This window comes from Artibeus jamaicensis, unplaced genomic scaffold (genome assembly GCF_021234435.1).
Source record: "Artibeus jamaicensis isolate MK-2021 breed Jamaican fruit bat unplaced genomic scaffold, CSHL_Jam_final contig_327, whole genome shotgun sequence".
NCBI classification, from domain to species: domain Eukaryota; kingdom Metazoa; phylum Chordata; class Mammalia; order Chiroptera; family Phyllostomidae; genus Artibeus; species Artibeus jamaicensis.
In genome coordinates, this window is record NW_026521772.1 from 4,678,815 (window position 1) to 4,699,900 (window position 21,086).

General features: G+C 52.1%; 1 protein-coding gene and 1 long non-coding RNA gene across 2 annotated transcripts in view; one reads left to right on the plus strand and one right to left on the minus strand.

Annotated features, from left to right (window-relative positions):
• The first annotated feature begins 995 nt into the window (after positions 1 to 995).
• On the plus strand, positions 996 to 21,019 carry LOC128627159 (uncharacterized). The gene is made up of 3 exons (XR_008391314.1): positions 996 to 1,802; positions 2,298 to 2,495; positions 20,899 to 21,019. It is a non-coding gene; the product is annotated as an uncharacterized LOC128627159 (long non-coding RNA).
• STX6 (syntaxin 6) overlaps positions 7,589 to 21,086 on the minus strand; it is a 29,410-nt gene continuing 15,912 nt past the window's right edge. The window contains exons 5-8 of the mRNA XM_037145641.2: positions 19,852 to 19,977; positions 18,525 to 18,631; positions 17,268 to 17,362; positions 7,589 to 13,138 (exon numbers count right to left, since the gene is read on the minus strand). Coding sequence (XP_037001536.2) covers positions 13,062 to 13,138; positions 17,268 to 17,362; positions 18,525 to 18,631; positions 19,852 to 19,977 — 405 coding nt within the window. The 3' untranslated portion in view covers positions 7,589 to 13,061. The remainder of the gene's footprint in view (positions 13,139 to 17,267; positions 17,363 to 18,524; positions 18,632 to 19,851; positions 19,978 to 21,086) is intronic.

Here is a 21,086-nt window from a genome sequence, read left to right on the forward strand (position 1 = left end):
CAATTTTGGGGAACTGCAGCTGTGGCTAGTGAGACGGGCCAGACCAGCTCTGTCCCTGACGCCCTGCCCTCTGCCCTCCCCAGATCAAGGAGCCTGGCCATGAGGTCCTCTGTCTTCCTTCTGCTGAGTTTGGACACTCGGTGCAGCTAGTGCCAGGCTGTCCCCAGCCACAGCTCTCCACCCGGACTCCCTGACAACAGCTATGGCTAGGCCAACAGGCTGCAGGGATGGACTGTCCCACCTGGCCGCTTCCCCTCTCTAGGTTGGAACACTGCCTAAAGGGCTAGGACTCTGGGAGTGGATGGCCATGTGTCAGTTTTAATTTATTAAAAAGCAAATCTGAAGCTTCTCCTATCCTGAGTTGCATGTATTTTGGTCTGGATGCTTGCTTGCTCACTTGACCTCCACTAGCCACAGGCAGGGGCCTGGGGTCGGGGCGAAGAGGGAGGACACAGACAGGGCAGTGAGCTGTGCTAGGCATGCCAGAGGGGAAGGCGGGTTGGCACACGGCGTTGAGGGGACAGGGTGGATGCAGATGCCACCAGAGCCAGTCCTCGGGCTGGGAGAGGAGCCCGGGGCAAGGTACATTTGTGAGCAGGAGTCAGAATAAAGCTAATGAACTTTTTTTTTTTAAAGCAGGACCTTAAATTGGTGCAACTGGGGCCTGAAGTGGGCAGTCAGGGCTGTTTTAGAACATGGCTGCGGGTGGGCTAGGGTTAAAAACAAGCAGAGCCTTCAGCACAATTGGGTTAAAATGAGAGTTACACAGCTTTCAGGGAGCGAAGTCCCTGAAGGAGGCATGTGGCCTCAGGGAAAGGTGGCCAGGGAATGGGACCGCCGTCCTGTGGAGTGTGAGTGTTCTCCCTCCCACTGTAGGGTCTTGTCCACAGGAGCCAGAGAAACTGCCACGGCGTGGCAGGATGGGGAGGCTGGGCCTGCCCGGGCTGGGAAGTGAAGGGATAACAGGAGGGCTGTAGCAGTGAGCAGAGGGAGGGGCCAAGGGAACAAATATTTGGGACTTCAGGGTGTGAAGAAGGCACTGGGACACCTCACAGACCAACCCAGGGCCTCCAAAGTGTAGAAATGGACCCACAGCAGGAACCTACAGGCATTGGGAAACCCTGGTGAGTCCTGTACCCCAGTTCCTAGCCTTGAGATGTTGACTCAAGAAGATGTCTACCTTCCAAAACGGACTCCTTGTGGTTAACGGGACCCAAATTCATAATCACAGCCTAGCGGACATTGTTTACAGAGGTCCCTTAGGCCCACTGCACACGCAGAAAGCCACACGCCAAGGAGGTAAGCCTCCTGAAGTGGGTTCTTGAATTCTGAGCCGCGCCAAATAACGTAAGACGTTCTGGAACTGTATTTCAACCAATGGGCTGACCTGGCCCATCCACTCAGAACTTTCACAACAGTAGTTTCATTTGCATCTTTAGGGACCAATCAGAGCAGCTCCATAATGACCAATAGGAACACATAATTTTGACCAATCAGGACAATGCTATTTAGACCACTCAGACTGCAAACTTGTATTTCTCATTTGCATAGAAATGGACCAATCAGAGACTAGGGCGGGACTTTCTATAAAAGGTGGTTTAAAATAGCTCTTGTAAAAACCAGGAGCCATTTTGGTTTTTACACGGTGCGGTTGTTTTCCTGGTTAGGAAACTGTTCCTTGTATGGTTTCTCCTCTTTCTGCGCTCTTGTCTGCCTTAGTTGACTGAGGTCATGAAACGTTGGAGAAATTGCATGCTGAAAAAGCTTCTGAGGGCAAAATGTTCCTCTGTTTTCTTTGTAAGGTAATGGCAAGTTGCCTTTCCAGCCCCAGCAGGGAAGAAATGGAAGGAAATAGGGGCCGCTGGGTCTGGGGCAAGACAGGGAGAGGTCTCAGGAGTTCTGGGCATTCTGAATCCACCACCTCCCAGGTCGGGGCCAGGATCTTGACACATGTTAAAGTAGTCCTGCCAGGGATGTCCTGTTTATAGTTTTCACTTCTGCAGATGGAGAACCCAGATCAGCAACAATAACAGGGCGTTCAGATCTGGCCCCTCCAATGCAGAGCCCACTCTTCCTAGCGCAGCCCTGCCCCCATTCCAGAAAACCCTTGTTGAAAAGCATGGGGGGAGGGGGAGAGGCGTTCTGGACTGAGAGGTGGACCTTCCTTGCTCTAATTTCAGTGGGGCAGAGGCGCTCTTTCCTCGGCGTAAAGCGATGCCAGAGCGCTGTCTTATGTAGGTGGGAGGGGACTCTTTCCTCCAGATGCCCTTCTGACCTTCTTCATTTCTGCTGCTTAGGATCCAGCCCTGCATCCCCTGCAGGACCATCAGAACCCTCACTTAGGACTAGGAGCCAGGCCACGTGCCAGGCAGGAGCTCAGGTCGATGAGAAAGACGGGCCCTACCTCAAGCTGCCAGAACCTAGGAAAGATGCTGAACCGCTGCCGCCAGGCCAGGTGTGAGCAGCAAGAGAAGCTGGCACCTGGCACATGTGGGGTAAGGCACCTGGGGTGGTCTGGGGTCAGCTGAGGGGCAGGAGGCGTGCCCACGCAGGGTTTTGTAAAACGGGTGGGAACCCAGAAGAAGGGGAAGAGAAGGGACACCGTTCAGGCACGGAAAATGAATGTCTTGTACAAACGTGTGGCTGTTTCCTGTGTGTCACCTGTGCCTCCACCGCATCTGTTTAATATATTCAGACCTCGAGTCACAGGAGGCACAGAAAAGTGGCACCAACTTTGGCCTCCTACAAGTCAATATCCTTAGGGTGACGCGGAGTTCAGAAGCCGGGCGGTCCCGGGCAGGCTGCGCCCCCGCCAACACCTGTTTTGACTTGTTTTCAGGGCTTTCTCTCCTCCGCGGGCAGGCGCGTCCTGCTCCAGGTGCCGGGCGGGGGCGGGGACACGGGGAACGTCGCGGGCCAGTTACCGCGCGCCGGCTGCGGTCGCCCCCGCGCCTCACGAGGGGGAGACCAGGCTCTGGTGCGGGTGGGGCTCTGCGCCCGCCGCGCCATCCCAGCCACCGGGCCGCTGGGAGGCGCCAGCCTTCCAGCCTTGGTCGCGCCCTCCCTCACCTCTGCGGGAGCTCTGTCAGCCAGGGCGGCGGTCCAGAGGGACGTGCGCCCTTGGCCTGGGTTCTTGGGGGAGGTGGGGGTTAGGTTTACACCCCCACCCCACCCCGTACATCGGCTGGGATGGCTCGAGAGGCTGGGGTGAAGACGTCCTGACTTTGCCCTCGAGGATCTGCACGGGGCGGGGGGGGGGGCGGGGGGCGGAGAGACCAACTCTGGGAACTTGACCGAGAGTCGCTAAAATTAGGTGGCGAAGGCGGCAGCGAGGGGAGGAGTTTTAGCTGGGCAGAGGTGCAGAAGGGGGAACAGGGGTGTGGGCACGGTGCGAGCGGCATCTGAAGTTTAACGCGTGAAGGAGGAGCCGCAGGCGTGGCTCAAATTTGGGAAATCAAGGTCAACCTGAGAATTCGGGCATGTGCAGTCACTGGGCAGTCTGCTCCGCAAATATTCGTTCCGCAAATACTCCAGACCTCTGTTGGGGGCTTTAAGGACACAAACCTGATTCCTTGGGGCAATTTTGTGAGGGAGGGACCACTTTTCTCTGGGTTAAAAACTAGGAGCCCGAGACTCAGAGTTGCTTATCCAAGGTCACACAGCAAATCATTAGCAGAGGCAGGACTTGAACCCCTGTCCCTCAAGTCCCCGCCTGCGTCCATCCACTTTTGGGGGACCCTATGGGATTTGCTTCACTTGGAGGCCATTGGGTACCCCCTCCGGTGCCCACACAGACTCTGGGCAGAGCAGTGGCCCCGTGCTGGCCTTCACGAGCCAGCATAGGGGCTTTTCTTCGGATTTCCTGCAGGGAAATGGGATTGGCGTTCCCACCTGCCTGCCGGGAAGGGAGGGGCAGTGGAGGAAGAAGCACCAGCTGCTCACTTTCCAGAGTGTTTCTAAACTATAGGCATAACCCACTGTAGGTAACCAAAGCTGTCTTTTATGGGCTGAGACCAGCATTAAAAAAATAATAATTAATGCCTCCCACGAGAGCAAGTTTTGTTGGGAAACGCTTCTTTCAGGTGTGTGTCCTGAGTTGTAATTCAGTGTCTTTAATGGCCCTGCTCTGAAGGGCGGTGAACAACTTGCCCTGGGTGCTAAGAGGGTGGAATGGGAAGGGGTGGGGTAGGGGGGTGTGGGGGAGCCTGGTCCCTCCATCCCTGTGGTGGGTCGTGAGCAGCCTTGCCTGCTGGTGGCTACACAGACCTTCCCAGGCCTGGTGGCTGGTTACTGTGCCTGGCCCCTGGGAAAGAGGCACCCTTGACCTTGCATCCCTGTCAGCAAGGGGAAGCCCCTATGCCAGAGTAGAGTGCAGTATGACTGGACTTCCTGGTTCTCCAAACTGGCCTCCAGGCCACAGGGTTCCCACGTGGGTATTTATTTATTGTCCGGAGCTTGGGTTGTTGGTCCCCTGATCCAGGCATTGCCATTCGTCTGCTTAGTGTATTCAGTGCCTTTGCTGGAACACCTTCCCCTTGCCCACCCATGAGCGCCCTGGCTGCCTTCAAAAATATTAGCGGTGCCTGTCCTGGGAAGCATTGCCTGACACCTTTGTGCTTACTTTGGCTCCTTTTCCTAGTTCCTATAGACACTGGTACCAAGGGCTCTTTATTGTGGTCCTTTTAACATAGAATTGCTGTTCTATCCTGCACCAAACTTACCTGGCAACAACTGGACCTCCCTGGTGCCCATTCCATTTCCCACCCAAATCCCCAGGCTTGTTCTGGAGCTATTCAAAAGGCCCTGCTGTCATTAGACCCCCCTCCACCTCACCCCCACCCCCCACCACCTTCCCATCCTCTCTGAAGTTTCCGTCTTTCCTGTAGAGCCAGAGCACCTGCCTAGAAATGGCAGCAGCCTTCGTTGGCAGGAAGCTGTGCCCAGCTCTCTCTCAGGCTGCGGATTTGACCAGGTCGGAGTGCTGGGCCCAGAGGAGGGGGCTGCTGGGATTGGCTCTGATATCTGCCCGTGGAGCCAGACCTTAACAGCTGCCCTGCCAGGCCTGGAGGGTATCTGGGGCTCTCTCACGGATGCCAGGCTGCCTGCTGGGCCTGCCTTTGTCTTATCCTTCTGCAGTCTGGGCTCAGGCCCCAACTCACAGTGTGGAGCTGCCCTTGGGGGTCTGGCCCAGTGCCAGGCACTGGGAAGAGGCCCGTCCTGCCCTTGGGCAGCCCGTAGCCCCAGGTGGAGGCAGCTACAGCTGTGGAAAGAGGCCGACCAGTGTGCCAAGGGCTGCAGTGGGAAGCCCAGGCAGGTGGTCCCATCCACCTGGTGAGCAGAAAATCTTCCCGGAAGAGCCAGCGCAGGCTCAGCAGCCTCCATCCTGCTCCTGTGTTCTCTCAGGAGCAAGGAGTGTTAGAGGCCTGGAAGCTCACAGCAGCACACAGACGCCGCAACTTTGTTTCCTGCACAACTTGGACGGTCTCCAGGCCTTTCTGAGTGTATGTGATGAGTCTCACTCACCTTCACATACAGCTCCAGCCTCATAAACAAAAGCTCCAACATGCAGGGCTGGACAAAAGTAGATTTACGGTCACATGGTGACATTTTGAGTTAACAAAGCTATTGTAACAATCGTAACCTGCCTGTCTTTTTTCTGTACGGACAACTGTAAACGTCCTGTTGCCCACCCTGTATTTTATCATCACGACTGACCAGCCAGAGGCCCTCAACCAGATACCCTGAACGCCACCCTGGGCTTGTAGGATCTGAGACGTGGTTAGGTCCGTGGCAACTGGTTCCTGTGCTTTATCTTGGGCGCTGCTGGAGTTTGGTGCTTTAATCCACTGTGGACTTGCACCACTGCTCTTCTCATGCCTCTTCACTCTTCCCTTTCCTCCACCATTTCTCAGGTTAGAAAGACGGCTTAGTGAAGCATCTGCTTCCACCACTGAAATCCGGACGGCATCTCTTTTTCTGTTACGGGATGCAGGGTAGTGGTTCAGTCAGACTTGGGTTCCAGCTCTACCACTTACCGGTTGCACCCTTGGGCAGATGTCTTAACTGCTCCATGTCTCTGTCTTCAGGTATAAAACGGGCCTCAGGGGGTTGTGAGGATTAAACCCGGAGTTTTGCTCCCCATCAGGTCCCTAATGCCTTGGTCAAAGGCCTGCCTGGCACATCAGATCAAATGCTGGCCAGAAGTACTGGTGTTTTGTAATAAGACACAAAATTTGAGAAATTTGCTCCTGGAAGAGCCGGCGGCCCCTTTCCAAAGGCTGGCCAGTCTTAATGTGACTTTTGTGAGCAGAGACAGAAAGCATTTAATGGTGTGCATGGGGGGTGGGGGGAGCGAAGGGAGGACACACCACTGCAGAGGTCAGGTCCAAGGTGGCTTCTGGGGCCCTTAGCCTCTCTGAGAGGTCCACTGGTGGGGACCTTTTGCTTAGGCTCTGCCTGTGCCTGCCCCAAACAGGAGCTGACACTAAGGTTCTGGGTGTCAGCACCTTGGTAGGAGGGGCGCTGTGCCCAGACAGCCGAGACCCTGGAGACCAAGGACCAAGGGTTACTGATTTCACTGGGTCAGTAAACACATTGTGGCCCGTGGACGGGTCTCCCTGTCTTGTGAATACACTTTGCCTCCAGTCTTGCCTTGTCATCTTTCTCCTGTGGGGTTTATGTAAGACTTGCAGCCAGTGGGAACCCTTTGAATGACAGCCACGCAGCAGATTCACGAGTGGAGCCAGGCACTTGCAGATTCAGTCCCCTTGTCCACAGCACAGTCCACGTCTCCCCATGGCGTGCAGAGCACTGACTGCTTTCAGGAGAGGGCGCATATAGCCATTTCCTGCTTCCGAATCTCTTCCTCCTCAAGTGTGAACCATGATCCTCAGAATGAGCACACATTCCTTTGGCGAGGCTCGTCCATGTGCTGGTTAGCCTTTCCCCTTCCTAAGCTGGTTGTTACCATATTAGGGGAAGTCAGGCCCCGGGCTCTGGACGCACAGAGGCACCAACTTCTGTGCCAGGCGCTGTGGCACAGTAAGCGGCTCTGCCTCTCACCAGCTGTGTGACCCTGAGTTGGTTACTTGTGTCCCAGTTTCCTCATCATCACACTTTCATACAGTCATTTTAAAGTATTATGTATGTTAATCCAGACGAAGTACTGAGAACAGTGCCTGGCACGTCAGTGAAGGTGCCCATGAACGAGTGAGGATGATCAGTGAGGATGATCGTGGCCAGGGAGTTGCAGATTCCTGCCCCCAGGGAGCGCATGTAGCCTCACATGGTCTCATATAGGACTGAGGGTGGGTGCTTCCAGCTACAGGCCCGGGTGGCCAGTGTCATTTGCTGTGACACTTCAGGGGGTGGGGGGTGAAGGACTTAAGAATCCATATAACCAGCTCAGCCAGAGAAAGCGCAGGTTAGCATTCAGCTCTCCAGCAGCCAGACGTTCCACCCCAGGTGTATGCTCATGTCCATGTTTAGTAGTGGGGGTGCAAGGCCATATTTAGGTGTGAAAAGAATAAAAACAGAAACCAACCAACCAAACTTTAAAGAAAAAGAAAACAACCCAGGACAAAGCTCGTGGTCTCTCCATTTCTCTTTAATACTGAATAGTATCCTTTATACAGTTGTAACATGATTTCAAGAGCAGGAAAAAAAAAACATTGCTGATAGACTTTGGGTGTAAAAATATCACTTTAAAGGACAGCTAGCTGAAGTTTCATTTCACACGAGTATTTAAAAACATTTTTCCAGTTTATAGTGTCATCAAATTTTGTTTAACATCGGGACCACAGCGAATGTCGTGGGAGATGCTTTATTTTGCAGGGATGGCTCATTGTAGCCTGAATCCCACAAAGTAGTAGCAGTGGTTGTCAAACCGGAGAGGGCTCAGGATCTCCTCAGGGCCCACGAAACACAGCCTGCTGGCCCCACCCCCTCTGGGAGGTTGCGTGGGCCTGAGAATCTGAATTTCTAACAAGTTCCCAGGGGATACTGCTGCTGCTGCTCCTACACTTGGAGACCCGCCGTACGGAGAAGCAGGACCTGTTTACCTGTGGCCAGGGCTGTAAACTGCTGTCACCAGGCCTCCGGCAAGGCTGGGGGTCGGGGACAAGGGGAAGCACCGTCTGGAAATCACCCAGGCAGCTTCACTTCTACTCTTTGATCTCACTTCTTTAGTTTGTACCTTCTAGTTATTTAAAAAGAAACGCTACAAGGTTATTTATCCTTGGAAGAAAAATATGACAGGTTAGTCCTGCTGAGCATTGCCTTGTAGTACACATTCTACGTTTAAATGATACTCATTTCTAATAACAAATGAGCCAGTAAAATTGTATTTCCACTCAACAAGAAAATGAAGCCATAATCGTTTACAGCTTGCTTTCTTTGGCCCTTCCCTGGTTTCCAGGCTGCCCCTCCCGCTGGGCATTCTCCCAGCCTGGGCCAGTTGGGGATGTAATCGCATGGCATTTCCCAAACAAGCAGGTCCAGGAGCTTATTAGGGACACCTGGCTGGCTTCTCCTCGCCCCAAATGGATGACAGAGCACTGTTTTCCTGAGGATTAGGACATCTGCCTCTCCCAGAAGAGACCTTATTTGCATGGCCGAAACTGCCATTCAGTTAGTGGGTCTCAGCTAAACCTGCTTTCTACAGAGCAGGAAAGAACCACCTTGAACTTGCTCCCACCCTGGGGCTGATAGAAAGCTTGGCTGGAGAGCAGCCCCGGCTGTCACCAGGGCCAGGAAAGCTGTGGTCAGAGAACAGTGAAGCTGGGTGGTCTAATATCTAACACCTCCCAAATAACCAAGTGGCTTCTGGGTTTGAACACTCATAACCTTAAAAATGAAATGGTGAAACACACTTCTTCACAAGGGTCAGGCTGCGGCTGGCAAACCCAGTCCATGAACCGCCTGTGTGAAAGCCGAGCAGTAGGGCAGGTTACGTGTGATCTAAACGCAGCTCCCACGGCACGGCCTCAGGAAGGACGAAGGTCATGTCAGAAGGAAAACACCAACGCCAGAACTTAGGTCACAGGGGAACAAGTTATTTTTCTTTCTTTCCCACTTCCCCAGATGGCTGAGTCAGTAAAGAAAGAGACTGTCATGCAGAGAACTCCCAAATACATGTAGATGGCAGCAGCGTGACCCAGGTGCCTGTCACTTTCAGAGCTTTGGTGTTTGTCCAAAGGCAAAAGGCATCAAACAGCTGGGGTGACCATGACAAGGTACCACCAGCTGCCCTTTAGTCATGTTGCTGAGGCCAGCTTGTCCCAGAATGTGAGGGCCCCTGGGCCAAGTTCAGGATGCAGCGCATCAAAACGACTCCGTCTGTTGGGAGAGCTGCTATTGTCTCTTGAAACGAGGAGACTGAACTAAGTGATCGAGTTCACTGAGCTTACTACTGTCAGAGACATGAACCCCAGATGTCAGCTGCTCTGGAGCGTCAGCCCCAGCACCAGGAGGGCCACAGCAGGGCTGTTCTCCCTGTTCCTGGCTTCTGGACTTGACCCCAAACAGCAGTTTCCCAGGGACCATTATCGAGTAAGCATGGAGGGAGTTGACAGCCGGAGGCAGGCCTTGTGCGAACAGGGCCTCCTTCCTTTGAGGATAAGCATATGTTTTGTGAAGGCCGGGGGCCGGGTAAGGGCAGCTGGCCATTGGGGAAGACCACCTGCTGTTATCGTGCCAGCCAGGTGACACAGCTGCCCTCACCGGAAGTGGAGGCTCACAGGGCCTTCCTTCGGAGCACTCCCAGAGAGATGCCCTCGGTCAGGGGAGATGAGGCGGAGGGGCTACGGGGCTCCCTCCCCGTCTGCAAATCTTTTGGTTTCGCCTTCTCTCTGCTCATGATGAACAAAGAGCACTCTTCAAGGGAAAAAAATTTTTTCTTAAAATATCTGGGAGGGAAAGAAAGGGCAGCAAGAGAAAGACAGGAGGGAAGTTTAAAGGAAGTGCGTCCCATCATTAGAACTTCGGCTTTGCAGACAGTCTGAATTTTGTGTTGTTTACAAATCCGTTCCGCCATTTCCAAGGCAAAGCCACACAGGCCAGAGTCCACAGAGTGGAAGAGCAACTCATTTGTATCATTCAGTTTTTAGATCTTCCAGTGCTATGAATTCTCTGGAAAGCTCAGTCCCACTTCACAGCCAGGAAGATTGCCAAGAGCAGAATGCTGGCTCTGCAGCCTTCACGTACAGAAGGTGCAGCCCTTAACAGAGACAGATTTCTCTTCACAGCCCTAATCTCACGAGGTGAGAAGGAGGGGAAGTTGCCAAGTCCTTGGCTCCCAAACCCCTCAGTCTGTTTAACTCCGGCTAAAAGCAGAGAGTGATGGGCAAGCCGCCAAGCTTCTCCCCCTCGGGCTCGGGCGTGAAGATCCTCCTGTGACAGCTGCCACACCGTGGTGGCGCGCGGGGCACTGGGGCTGTTCCGTTCCCACACAGGCGCGGTCAGACGTTCCACTGAAACCAGGGGTGTTTCACTTTTGCAGTTGGGTCCCATCCCGGCAAACTCCGCGGTTCGGTGCTCACTCTACCTCCAAGTCAGTGGTCAGCGACGTGTCCTTCCCATGAACGTTAATGGAGTTCTTTCTCCGTTACCCACCTCATTCTGCCAGTTCTTTAGGTGATGAATATGGGGTGAGGTGTGAAGACTGAAGGAGGGAAGGAGCCCAGCTCTGCTACAAGATGTCATTCTAGCAGCCTCAGCCTAACCTAAGCCCCCGGCTTGTCCTCTTCATCACCAATTTGGAGGCTGAGTGGAGGGCTTTCAAATGACCTCTTGTCTATAGTGACAGCCCAGTCAGGATGCACCAGGCTGAGTGAGACCCAGGGTCGAGCCAGCGTGGCCAGGAGTGCTGTCTGGGGCGGAGCCAGCTGCGGAACACCTGAAGAGGCGGCTGCCAAGGAACGGCCCCTTCGAGTGTGGGCTGCAGTGGCCCCGCCGGCAGACTGCGCCTAGGGCTCCTATGTTCAGCACATGTTCCCTTTCTGAGCGTTTCTCTATTCAGCTTCCGCCCATGAGTCTGGACCACGGTAGTCACTGTATAGCCAACACGGAAATTGGTGGGGTGGGCATGTCGATTCTAAATATATCCAAACGTTAGGTAATTAAGCCTCAGGGTCACAAAACTTGGTCCCTGAAGTCAGTCAGGGGAGTATCCATGGGTCAGGCATGTTCCCAGCAGGGCCTCCTGACACACACGGCAGTTCTGCAGGGCACAGCAGGTCTGGGGAGAGCAGGACGGACGACGGCATGGCTTCGAAATGCGGTGGCCACATAGGTCAGAATCCGGGTGCCCGGTGTGGCGTGGAGAGAGCGGATGAGAGTCCTAAGACAAGCCCCACGTTTTAACGAAGTCGCAACAAAGACTCGTGTATCCTGATGCAAACCTAAGGGCCGCCCCTGGTCTTAGTTCGTAAGAAGACTATTTGAGTAAGTCCCCAAAATTAGTAAAACAAATACTCTATACCCTACATCTGAAGCCCTTTGTAATAATCACCCTTTTTTCCTAGTGTGAGAAGAAATGTTTATATATCAAACTGTTGAATGTAAACACAGATGCCAACGACCCTTTCAGTTTTTATAAATCTACTTTTAACTTCCATAGGTGTGCAGAATCCCTCACCTGCCACAATCCTAAACATGAGAAAATACCCTTCTTTAAAATTTTACAAATATTTATTAAAAAGTGCAATTCAAAAGTTAGCTGGGCAAGTACATCATCGCAAATCACAAAAAAATAGGAAAAGAGACCAAAACAAAATGAAAACAAATACAAACAAGAAAAAAGTTTCACGAGAAGTTAGGAATGGACCCCAAAAAATGAGGTGTGAAGCCAGTGCTGGAACTTTATCCCCGGGTCGCTGCGTTTTGCGCGTGCGCAGGGCGATGGTGATGACGCAGCAAGGCCGCCGGGCTCTGGCTGCGATGTCAGGCCATTCGGGGGTCGGGCGGGCGGTTATAAAAATATGCTATGAACATGTGCACATGGAAGCACTTACAGAGTCACCAGAAGCCTGAAGTTAAGTGTCTCAGCAACTAAAACTCAACCGAAGCATATGTTATTTAAATTTGGATTGGCTCAGTGATTTGAGTGGAGATAAAAATCGAGTTGTCATCTTAGGGGGGAAAAAATAGTTCGCCTGCCCTTTTTGCCATTACTCACAAGACAAGCACAGCCTGGTCCAGAACGAGCCTTCCCTGTCATTACGGCTTCTAACTACGTGTAATACATGTGCCACCCTTCCTCCAACCCGGTCCCGCCAAGGCAGTGTGTGACGGGACCTAAATCCATTCAGGTGGGCCGCTCAGCAGCCCTGGATTGAGGGTCACCCTAAAATAAAAATCTCACCTCTGTGGGGAGAGGGAGAGGCTGTTGGGACAGCCGCCTGAATTCAGCCAGGCCCGTGACCTCCCAGGACCTCGTCGCCCTTCGCCCAGCTGTGCCCACGCGAGGTCACGCTGCCCTTCCTCCCTCCAAGTCCGGAGGCCCGGTGTTAGCACTCCCAGAGCGCAGAGCTGCTCACTGTTTCCCATCCGCTATTCTCACCACAGAAAGATACGCCTGGGAAGGCAGCCTTATTCCTGAAGAACGAACCACTGCATCTCCTGACACACACTGCTTCTGGGCCTTCTGGCCCCGTAACAGCAGCTCTCAGGGGCAGTGGAGGGGACGGGGGCGCCCCGTTCCTGACGGGGTCCTTCTGCAGGGGACAGTGGCTGCTGACTGAGCAGGAGGAAGCCGCCGAGGATGGATGGAAGGATCAACGGCGAACACTCACTGAGTCTGCAGTTCTCTGGATTCCGCAGAGACCCTCCATGGGGAACGAGGTCCAGAGAGGCAAGGCCGTGGCGAGCTGACCTCAGGTCAGGAGAGGCGCCAGGAGTGTGCAGTTGCTCTGTCCCCTTCCCACCGGTTCCTGCAGCACTGGGGCGGAGGAGCTGCCTCGGTGGTGGTCACAGAGAAAAGTCAGCTCGGGCTGTGTTTTCAGAAGAGGACGGCGCCAGCCGGCACAGGGCAGACCTCGCCCTCCTCCGGGGCTCCAGGGCCGTCACAGCACAAGGAAGAGGACCAGCACAACCAGCAGCACCACAAAGAGGACGGCTATGGCGCACCACTGGCGCCGATCTGCAAGGCAGGACAGGAGGGTTGGCTCTCAGAACTCCCCCCGCCCCAAGGCAGTCTCGTGAAAATGAAGGCCACCCCTTGAAGCAGAAAAGGGACAGCATGTGCAAATGATGGGGGCAGAGAGGCACTTGAACCTGCCCAGGCACCTGGTCCTCCCACGCTGCTCTGCTCCTGGCCCATACTGCACCCGCATTAGCCATCCCCACACGCTGCCCTGTGATAAGACTGTGCTCCCTGTCACAGGTCTTTAATTAAAACCTGTGGCGCTTAGCTTTCTGCTGGCGGTTACTGCATCCCTGGAAAAGGTGTTGGCCCTGGCATTATGGATCAAAGCCCATCTGCTTTAATCTCCCACTGAGGTCAAATCATTTCATTCCGCAGTAATCCTGTCTGGTCCTCGGAGCACTATGGGAGGATGGAAAGGGGATGGAAGTTATAGCTGGTCACTTCAGGGAACAAAGAGCTAAAAAAGTGGGCTCCAGGGACCCTGAGCATTCATCACACCCCTGGTCAGGAAAGAAGTAAGACTACTAACCAGTGACCATGTTTGAGTAAGTCACACAGCTTCTATGTCCATGAAAGTGAACTGTCTTTCCTGAAGCTTTCTGCCCCACCACCGATTTGGAAAAAGGCACAGGAAGCAAGGTGGCTAGAGTCCATCTCAATGGCCAGCAGCAAGGAGGCCCCAAGGGACGGAGTGGGCCCCGGGGGGATCCCCAGCTCCAGCCCAATCCAGGCTGTGGTTGCCCTGACTCCGCGACAGCAGCCCTGGAGCTGCTGAGAAACAGCCAGGCCAGAACACCCTCACACACGTTCTTAGGCACAGGATGCTATCCTTCTCAGGATGGCCTTGACCTTGAGCAGGTATAGACAGCAGGTGGTCTTTCCATTGATGAGTCCTGCTATTTTCCACAGCAAGTCAGACTGATGGAAAAAACTTGCGTCATCCTATGAAAATGCAGGTCAACTGCTAGAGAGAAGAGTTCCATTTAAATAGAACTGTAAACAAATTCTGATCCATCAGAAGTTTATTTGAAAGCCTGCAGGTTTCAGCACCTGAGACTACTGAGACATGGCTACTGAGACTCACATCATAAAAAGGTCTGGCTCTGGCTTGTGTGGTTCAGTGAATTGAGCACCAGCCTGCAAACCAAAGGGTCGTGGGTTCGATTCCAAGTCAGGACACATGCCTGCGTTGAGGGCCAGGTCCTTGGCTGGGGGTGTGTGAGAGGCAGCCTCACAGTGATGTTTCTCTCCCTCTCTTTCTCCCTCCCTTTCTCTAAAAATAAATAAAATCTTTTAATAAAAAAAGGTCAGGATCTAAGAAAATAGATCATAAAACTCTCCATAAGGCAATACTAAGTCCACAAAACTTCAGAAAAATAATTTAAATGTCCTGGAGAGCAAAATCTTAAAAGCAGCCAATACAACTAAAGGATATAAGTGAAGCAAATACCTTCCTGCTGATGACCAGCTTGCTCTGTTTCAGACACGCTAGAAACTCACTTCCTAACTGTGCTGAGGGCAAAGACCCCAAGTCTGCGCCTTCCTTGTCTGAAGGAGAACCATTCCAAAGTAGGCGGGGTTGGCCGACTCCAGGTGCTGTTCTCAGTCCATTTAGCTGTCACTTCAGTGGTCAAGAAAGCTACAGTGACTACCATTCTTTCACCTATGTAAAAATGTTTACGCTAATTTAAAACCACTGTCATTGAAAACAGTCCATATTCTCCCAGGACAAAACAGTCCAGATAATCGCTTCCTAGCCACCCCTCCCCCATCTCACACCTAATTCCCCAGCACTTCTCCCCCACACCCAGGCACCCTGCCATTTTCAAAACCGGATTTCCAACACTGAACCAGCTCTCCACCTTTTGGCTTTCGGTTAGCCTCAACCAACCCCCTCCCCACCTGCCGTCACGCGATTGCCTTAAATGGGAGTTTTCATCAAGGAGAACATCCACGGGCAAGCTAGCGCAACCCAGGAATGCTCATTTAAGGCCATTTCCCCTCGAAGTGATAAGCTGCTTCTATGCAGCATGAACTAGGTAGCAGGGAGCAGTTACCTTAGCTGACTTCTGGGAAAAGGGGAGGGGACTAATCACAAGGGCTCTTGTGACCAGTGGAAAGTCCTAACCAGCTTCCTGCAAGCTCAAGACCTGCCTCAGGGCGCAGGGGAGCAGAGGGAACTCCAGTGGCAGTTTTTTCTCCTCCCCAAATATTCCCCCCCCAAAGAGAAAAGATAACAGAATTTTTGGTAAACGAAGGAAAGTAAACGTTACTATGTACTCAAAAGGATATGCTTTGGGTAGAATGATGAGATAGTGTCTCTCTCGGGTAATTCAAAAAAGTGAGTATGGGGTCTTGGTGGCTCTCTGCCCACAATGCTGTGGGAGAGCCAATGTTTTGCATCTCAGGAGCGGTGGACCGTGTGCTCAGTTACCACCTAACCAAACTTCAGTGTGTCTTTCTGTAGGTAAATTTTCCCAAAAGTTACGGAGGGCAGACACAAATACAGATTGCCTTGTCCTCAAACTGAAGCAGACACCACCAAGCAGGAGGCCCCGAACAATCTTTCTTGGGGAGCAAGCGAAGATGAACATGAAAACCACAGGCAACCTCTCCAAACTGAAGGGCCTTTCAGGCTAAATGCTCTGTTTCCTGGCTCTCTTTCCTAGACAAATATAACTAAAGTTCTCACTTTGCTCCCCAAACCTTCCTTCTGGGAGAAAGTAGAATAAAGCATAAACAAGTTTCAGTGCTATTTATACACACTGGACAGCTTATCACAATGCAAGTGCTTTTCTAAATTATTCATACCCGGAATGCTGGGAAGCAAAGACACTGCATCTTTGTTCAATTGCTTGTCCCCAAACAAAACTGGTGCTGAAGTAGCTACTTGACTTTGCAGCTAATACATGCACTAGAGGGAGGGCTGGTGTTTAAAATGGTTATATAATACTTCATTAAAGCCTTAAAAAAAAAAAAAAAAAAAAAAACAAGGGTGGGGTGAAAGAGGAGAGAACAGAAAGAGTCAGAGAGATTGATGACTTTGCAAACCTTTCTTGCAAAGTGTCAAAGGTGAACCAAACTGATGCCCGCGTTAAGGCAAGGACGAGCCTGATGGAAGTACATGTGCTTAGTCCTGGAAAGCAAGCAGGAGCTGGGCCTGGCTAGGGGCGTCCCTTTGTTTTGGACATAACAGGTCATCACCCCTTAGGGCCACTTCTGCCTGTCTTACGATTTTTTAAAAAACACTTACTACATGCTAATACATGGAAGACACTGTTAGACACTTGTGCATTAATTATTACTATTTCAGTGAGTCTTCACTGTGACCTTGAGAGGCAGGCATCACCCTGTTTTTTAATCAACAAGAAACTGAGCCCCAGAGAACTGTAACTTGACTATGAATTAAACTGCGGAAAAGCAAATATACACGTGTATCTAAACCTTGCCTCAGACAGCTCAGGTATCAGACTCTCATAACATGTGCCCGATGGGAAAACCAACAGAAAAGCAAGGTGTGGAGAAGCGAGCAGGTCCCCGTGGGGGAGGGGCTGAGGCCTGAGAACACCTCACTCACCTCAAGGCGAGTCTCAGTTCCTCCTTTGCCAAGCCACCCCCACCAAGTGAAAAAAAAAACAAACTGGATTTTCTTCCATTTAAAATGTTATTTCTCATGTAACGGGGGAGGCCGGTTGTAGTAATCAAAAAGCAGACTCACTGGGACACATCCTCCTATATAGTGGCTGATTTGAAAAATGCTACTACTTCATCCCCATCCTGGTGCTAGTTTGCTGGAACATTTCACTGTGAATTTAAGTTCGATCCGCAGGGGCACCTTATTCTGAAATGGTGAGGGTTCTTCTTTCAATGAGGTCAGTGCAGGAGAAACAGCAAATGGCTCCTCAATTATTGGTTTAAAATGTTGGCAAGGAATTAGAACAAATACAAAAGGATTTTGTACTTGCAAAGAAAGTTGCTCCATCAGGAGAAAAGCCACCAGCCGCCAGCCACTTGTGGAGAAATGTGCCCAGGAAAGGGACATGATGGGGCACACCGTGCCGGAACCCCCGGGACTGGGTCCGGAATTAGGGCAGCGTTCTCCTGCTGTAAACACCATACGTACCGCTGGTCATGTGAGAGACTTTCGCAAGCTTCTTCATCACGTTGTCCAGCCGAGACTGAGTGCTCTCCAGCTCGTGCGAGAAATCGTCCAGCATGCTAGAAAGGGAAGCAGACGTGGAAGGCGGCTGGTAAACCTGAAGCCTCGGCCGTGCGCTGGTCACGGAGTTAAATCAGGATCTGGGCCTTAGTTTTAGCAAACGTGAGGCAGACACCACTGGGATTCAAGTCCCCGGCCTATTACCTGAAATCCTTGGGACAGATAAGTTTTTGGACTCAAGATTTTTGGAATTGAAAGAAAGGAGTGCATCTCATGTGCCATATATTAGCCAACATCCTCAGCAGGGCCCGGGGTGGTCCCCACAGTCGAACACCTGATGCCTCTGCAGAGAGAGCCCTGTGCTCGGGCTAAGTCAGGGCTCTCCGGGCACCAGGCACCTGCCCCTCACAGCAGTCCTCCCACTTCTCTGTCACCACGTAGTAACGTGCATTCCTTTCTGTCATGTCCAGTCCACCCAGAAAGTGGTGGGCTCTGAGGGCAGGGACACTGACTATTCGTTTGCTCCTCTGCTCATGCCCAGGGCCTCCCAAAGCAGGTGCCCGTCGGAATTTATAACAGTACATGAGGGTATAACGCTGAACACAAAACTGGGTCAGGAGACTTTCTGATCTGCCCGGCACAACGGTAAAGGTATTACGTAGCAGCATTTAAGAATGCTGACGATTTTGGTGTCGAGCTTCAGAGTTTAAAAAGACTGTGCTTAAGGAAAACAAACCCAGCTGTGTTTCTACTTTTGATTGTTGAAGGGGAAGATTTTTTTATTAATTGGAGTTAACATTGTAAGTTTTTCCTCATAAAGCTGAAATTTAAGATGCAAAGCAAAAAGTTCTGTTCAATGCAGTGGGACAGTCATGGGCCCATAGTTAGCTTGTGTCTTACCCTCTGGGGACACCAGGTCCCCACAGAGGCCACACGGCCGTATCTGCCTCACGTCCCACTCATTGCAACACTTCAAGTGCCTGCTCAGAGCAAGGCTGCGCCTGTTTTTGCAGGTGTTGAAAAATAATAATAACCGCAACTGCCTAAAACCCTGTTAATTTGCTTCTTTTGGAGAGGCTAGTCTGTAAAACACAATAAAAATGCCACTATAAATAAAGCAGTTCTGGGGTTTACTCGTATGTAACTGTCGGGTTTGCTAGGGGCCCTGTAGACGGCTCTCGCCCTGAGCTCCACGGCCCGAGAGGGGTGTCTCGGACTCACACTGCCTGCTCCTCCAGCTCCCCCCCGATGCGCTGGGACATGTTCTTCAGCACCCCGATGCTGCCAGAGACCAGCTCCAACTGCTCATCCTGCTGCTCCACGATCAGCTGGTGCCAGAGAAACGGGAAACAAGCAATTAAAATCCGTCTTACCTGGTTCCAAGCCCAGCACTCGAGCAGCTGCTAGCTGCTCTGCCAACTTGGGACAACTCACATTCAGAAGCGAAGCCCAGAAACCAAAGGCCCAGACCGTCACCTTCAAAAACACGCTGCTCAAAAGGGCGCATTGTGCAGCTACTGATATCTCCTGCTGCTCCAACTGTGACCAGTCAGCGGGTCTTGAAACCACCAAGAAGGATTTACTATGGTTGGCTGGAGTCCAACAAGGGAACAGACAATGGCCAAAAGCACCTGCACAGTGACCGCTGAGACACGGGGGTGCCAGGAAGAGGAAGCCCACTGCCACGGTCAAGGTCTCAGTCCACAACAGACGTAAACACAAGGGAGGCTAGCAAGTCTCCGGCCATGGGAAAACCACACACAGAGTCCTTTCCTCCCTCAAGGACAAACCAGAGGAAGCTCTGTGGCAGTGAGTTACGTCAAGGACAACTATTTCATGATAAATACTTAATTGTTTGGTAGCCTCCTCACTTTTTGTTAAAAACCAAAAAACTTTATTAACATCAATTTTAGCAGACAGCTGGTTAAGCAAACATGCTAATGAAAAAAGAACACAGAACCTATATAAAGTACATAAAATACAATTATTTAAGAACCAATAGCTTCAATTGGTAGATAATCTTCAAATCCTCAGGTATATTATTATTAGCTTCCTTTTTTCACTCAGACTACACATCAGAAGCAACAACACAGACATAATTAATCTCCCTTCTACCCTTCACCTCCAGTAAAGCAACCATTTTCATGTGTAACGAGAGCAGCAATAATTTTCAATGAAAAAAACCAGGACTCAATTTCTCTGAAAGTGTGCCTTTTTAAAAATGAACAAAAAACTGAGTTAAACAAGTGGAAGCTGGGGAAGAGGGGTTCTTTTGTTTGTTTTTGTTTTTAAGTCAGGGCTTGTGTGTTTTGGAGGCATGGCCTGCTTTTCCTAAGAGACCTAATCAAGCCCGGCTCTCCAGAAACAGTCGTGCCCGTCTAGAGGAGGTTTTGGAAACCCTTTGTATGTGCCGTCATCACACAGGTGGGCAGAGGCGGCCGCAGGGCGAGCTCTGGGCCAGCCTGCCTGTCGTTAGCAAAGCCTGGTGGCTGGCAGGACCCGGGAGGAGCCTGCCTCCACACCTGTGCTCAGTGGGCGGTCCCAGTACCTGCTGCTGAGCCTGCTGCTCCTCGATGAAGTGGGAGTTGGCTAACTGGAGCTCGCGGTCCAGGCGCCCATACTTGTCTGGCACTCCAGTGCTCCAGTTCTGGCCGCCACTGTCTCCCAGCAGTGCCTGCAGGGGTGGGGCAGGGGGGGAGGAGAGACGGACTGTTATGGTCTCTGAACACGTGCTCCATCACGGCGACACAGAGGCCTCACACTGTTCACCGTCCGCTTTCCCAGGGCGCCTTTACCTGGTGCTGCAGGTTGGTCCCTGCAAGTCTGATTTAAGGAATGCCAGGAAGGGCTCTCGGTCCCTGGGCTCGCCCAATGGGACTCACAAGTGGGCTTTGTCCCATTAAAATGCAGACAAATGTCAACTGTAAGTCAACGAATGCCCACCTGCACACAGCTTTAAGATCCAAAAGCACTTAGTCTCCAGGCCAGCTCTGCGCAGCACCCTCAGAAGTTCACCACAGACCCCCAGGTTCTGGTCTAAGTGACTCTAGAGATCTGGAGTCCTATGACCCAAGAGGATTTTGGGTTTTGAAAGGGACGAGGTGATTCTTAAAACGACAAGAAGCCGAGTCACAGTCTCACACACGGAAGGCACGAGAGTCAAGGAGCCATCCACAGGCGTTCAGTTTAACCCGTGAATAAGTCCCAGTGCCTGCCAGCTGACCTAAAGGCTACAGGCTTCACAGACGGGGAACTGGGGGCAACTTCACCAGGCAGGCGCGGCCACGGTGGGTGCCTAACTGACCCCAGGAACCTGGGTGAGTGCCTGCCCTGAACTCAGTATCGCCACCAGGGCCCCCAGATGCCAGCGTCAGCTCCCCAGTGGGAATTCAAATACATCTGTAGTCAGAAAAGGATGAATTTGGGAGTGTCGTCCATGCTCGCAGAGGCCAGCAGAAAGGCGAGTGCTCAGTGTAGGCTGCTGGTGACTGGAGCCCTGCGAGCCTTTCTGACTGGTTGGTCTGAGTGACCACTCACACCAGCCCTGCACAAAGAACCAGGACCTGCTGGTGACTCAGATCCTTTTTTCTTCTAGTTGCCAGATCTTCATCCGGCTGCTTTTTATCTCTGGAACTATTAAAGCTTGATTTCTTGGTTCTCTGTCTGAAAAGCACTCCAACCCCCCCCCAACGGAGACTGACCTCCTCATTGGACTTTCAGGGGTAAGTTCAGTCAAATGGACCCCCTCAGGGGCTCGGCTCGGGGGCTCAGGACACAGGGCTA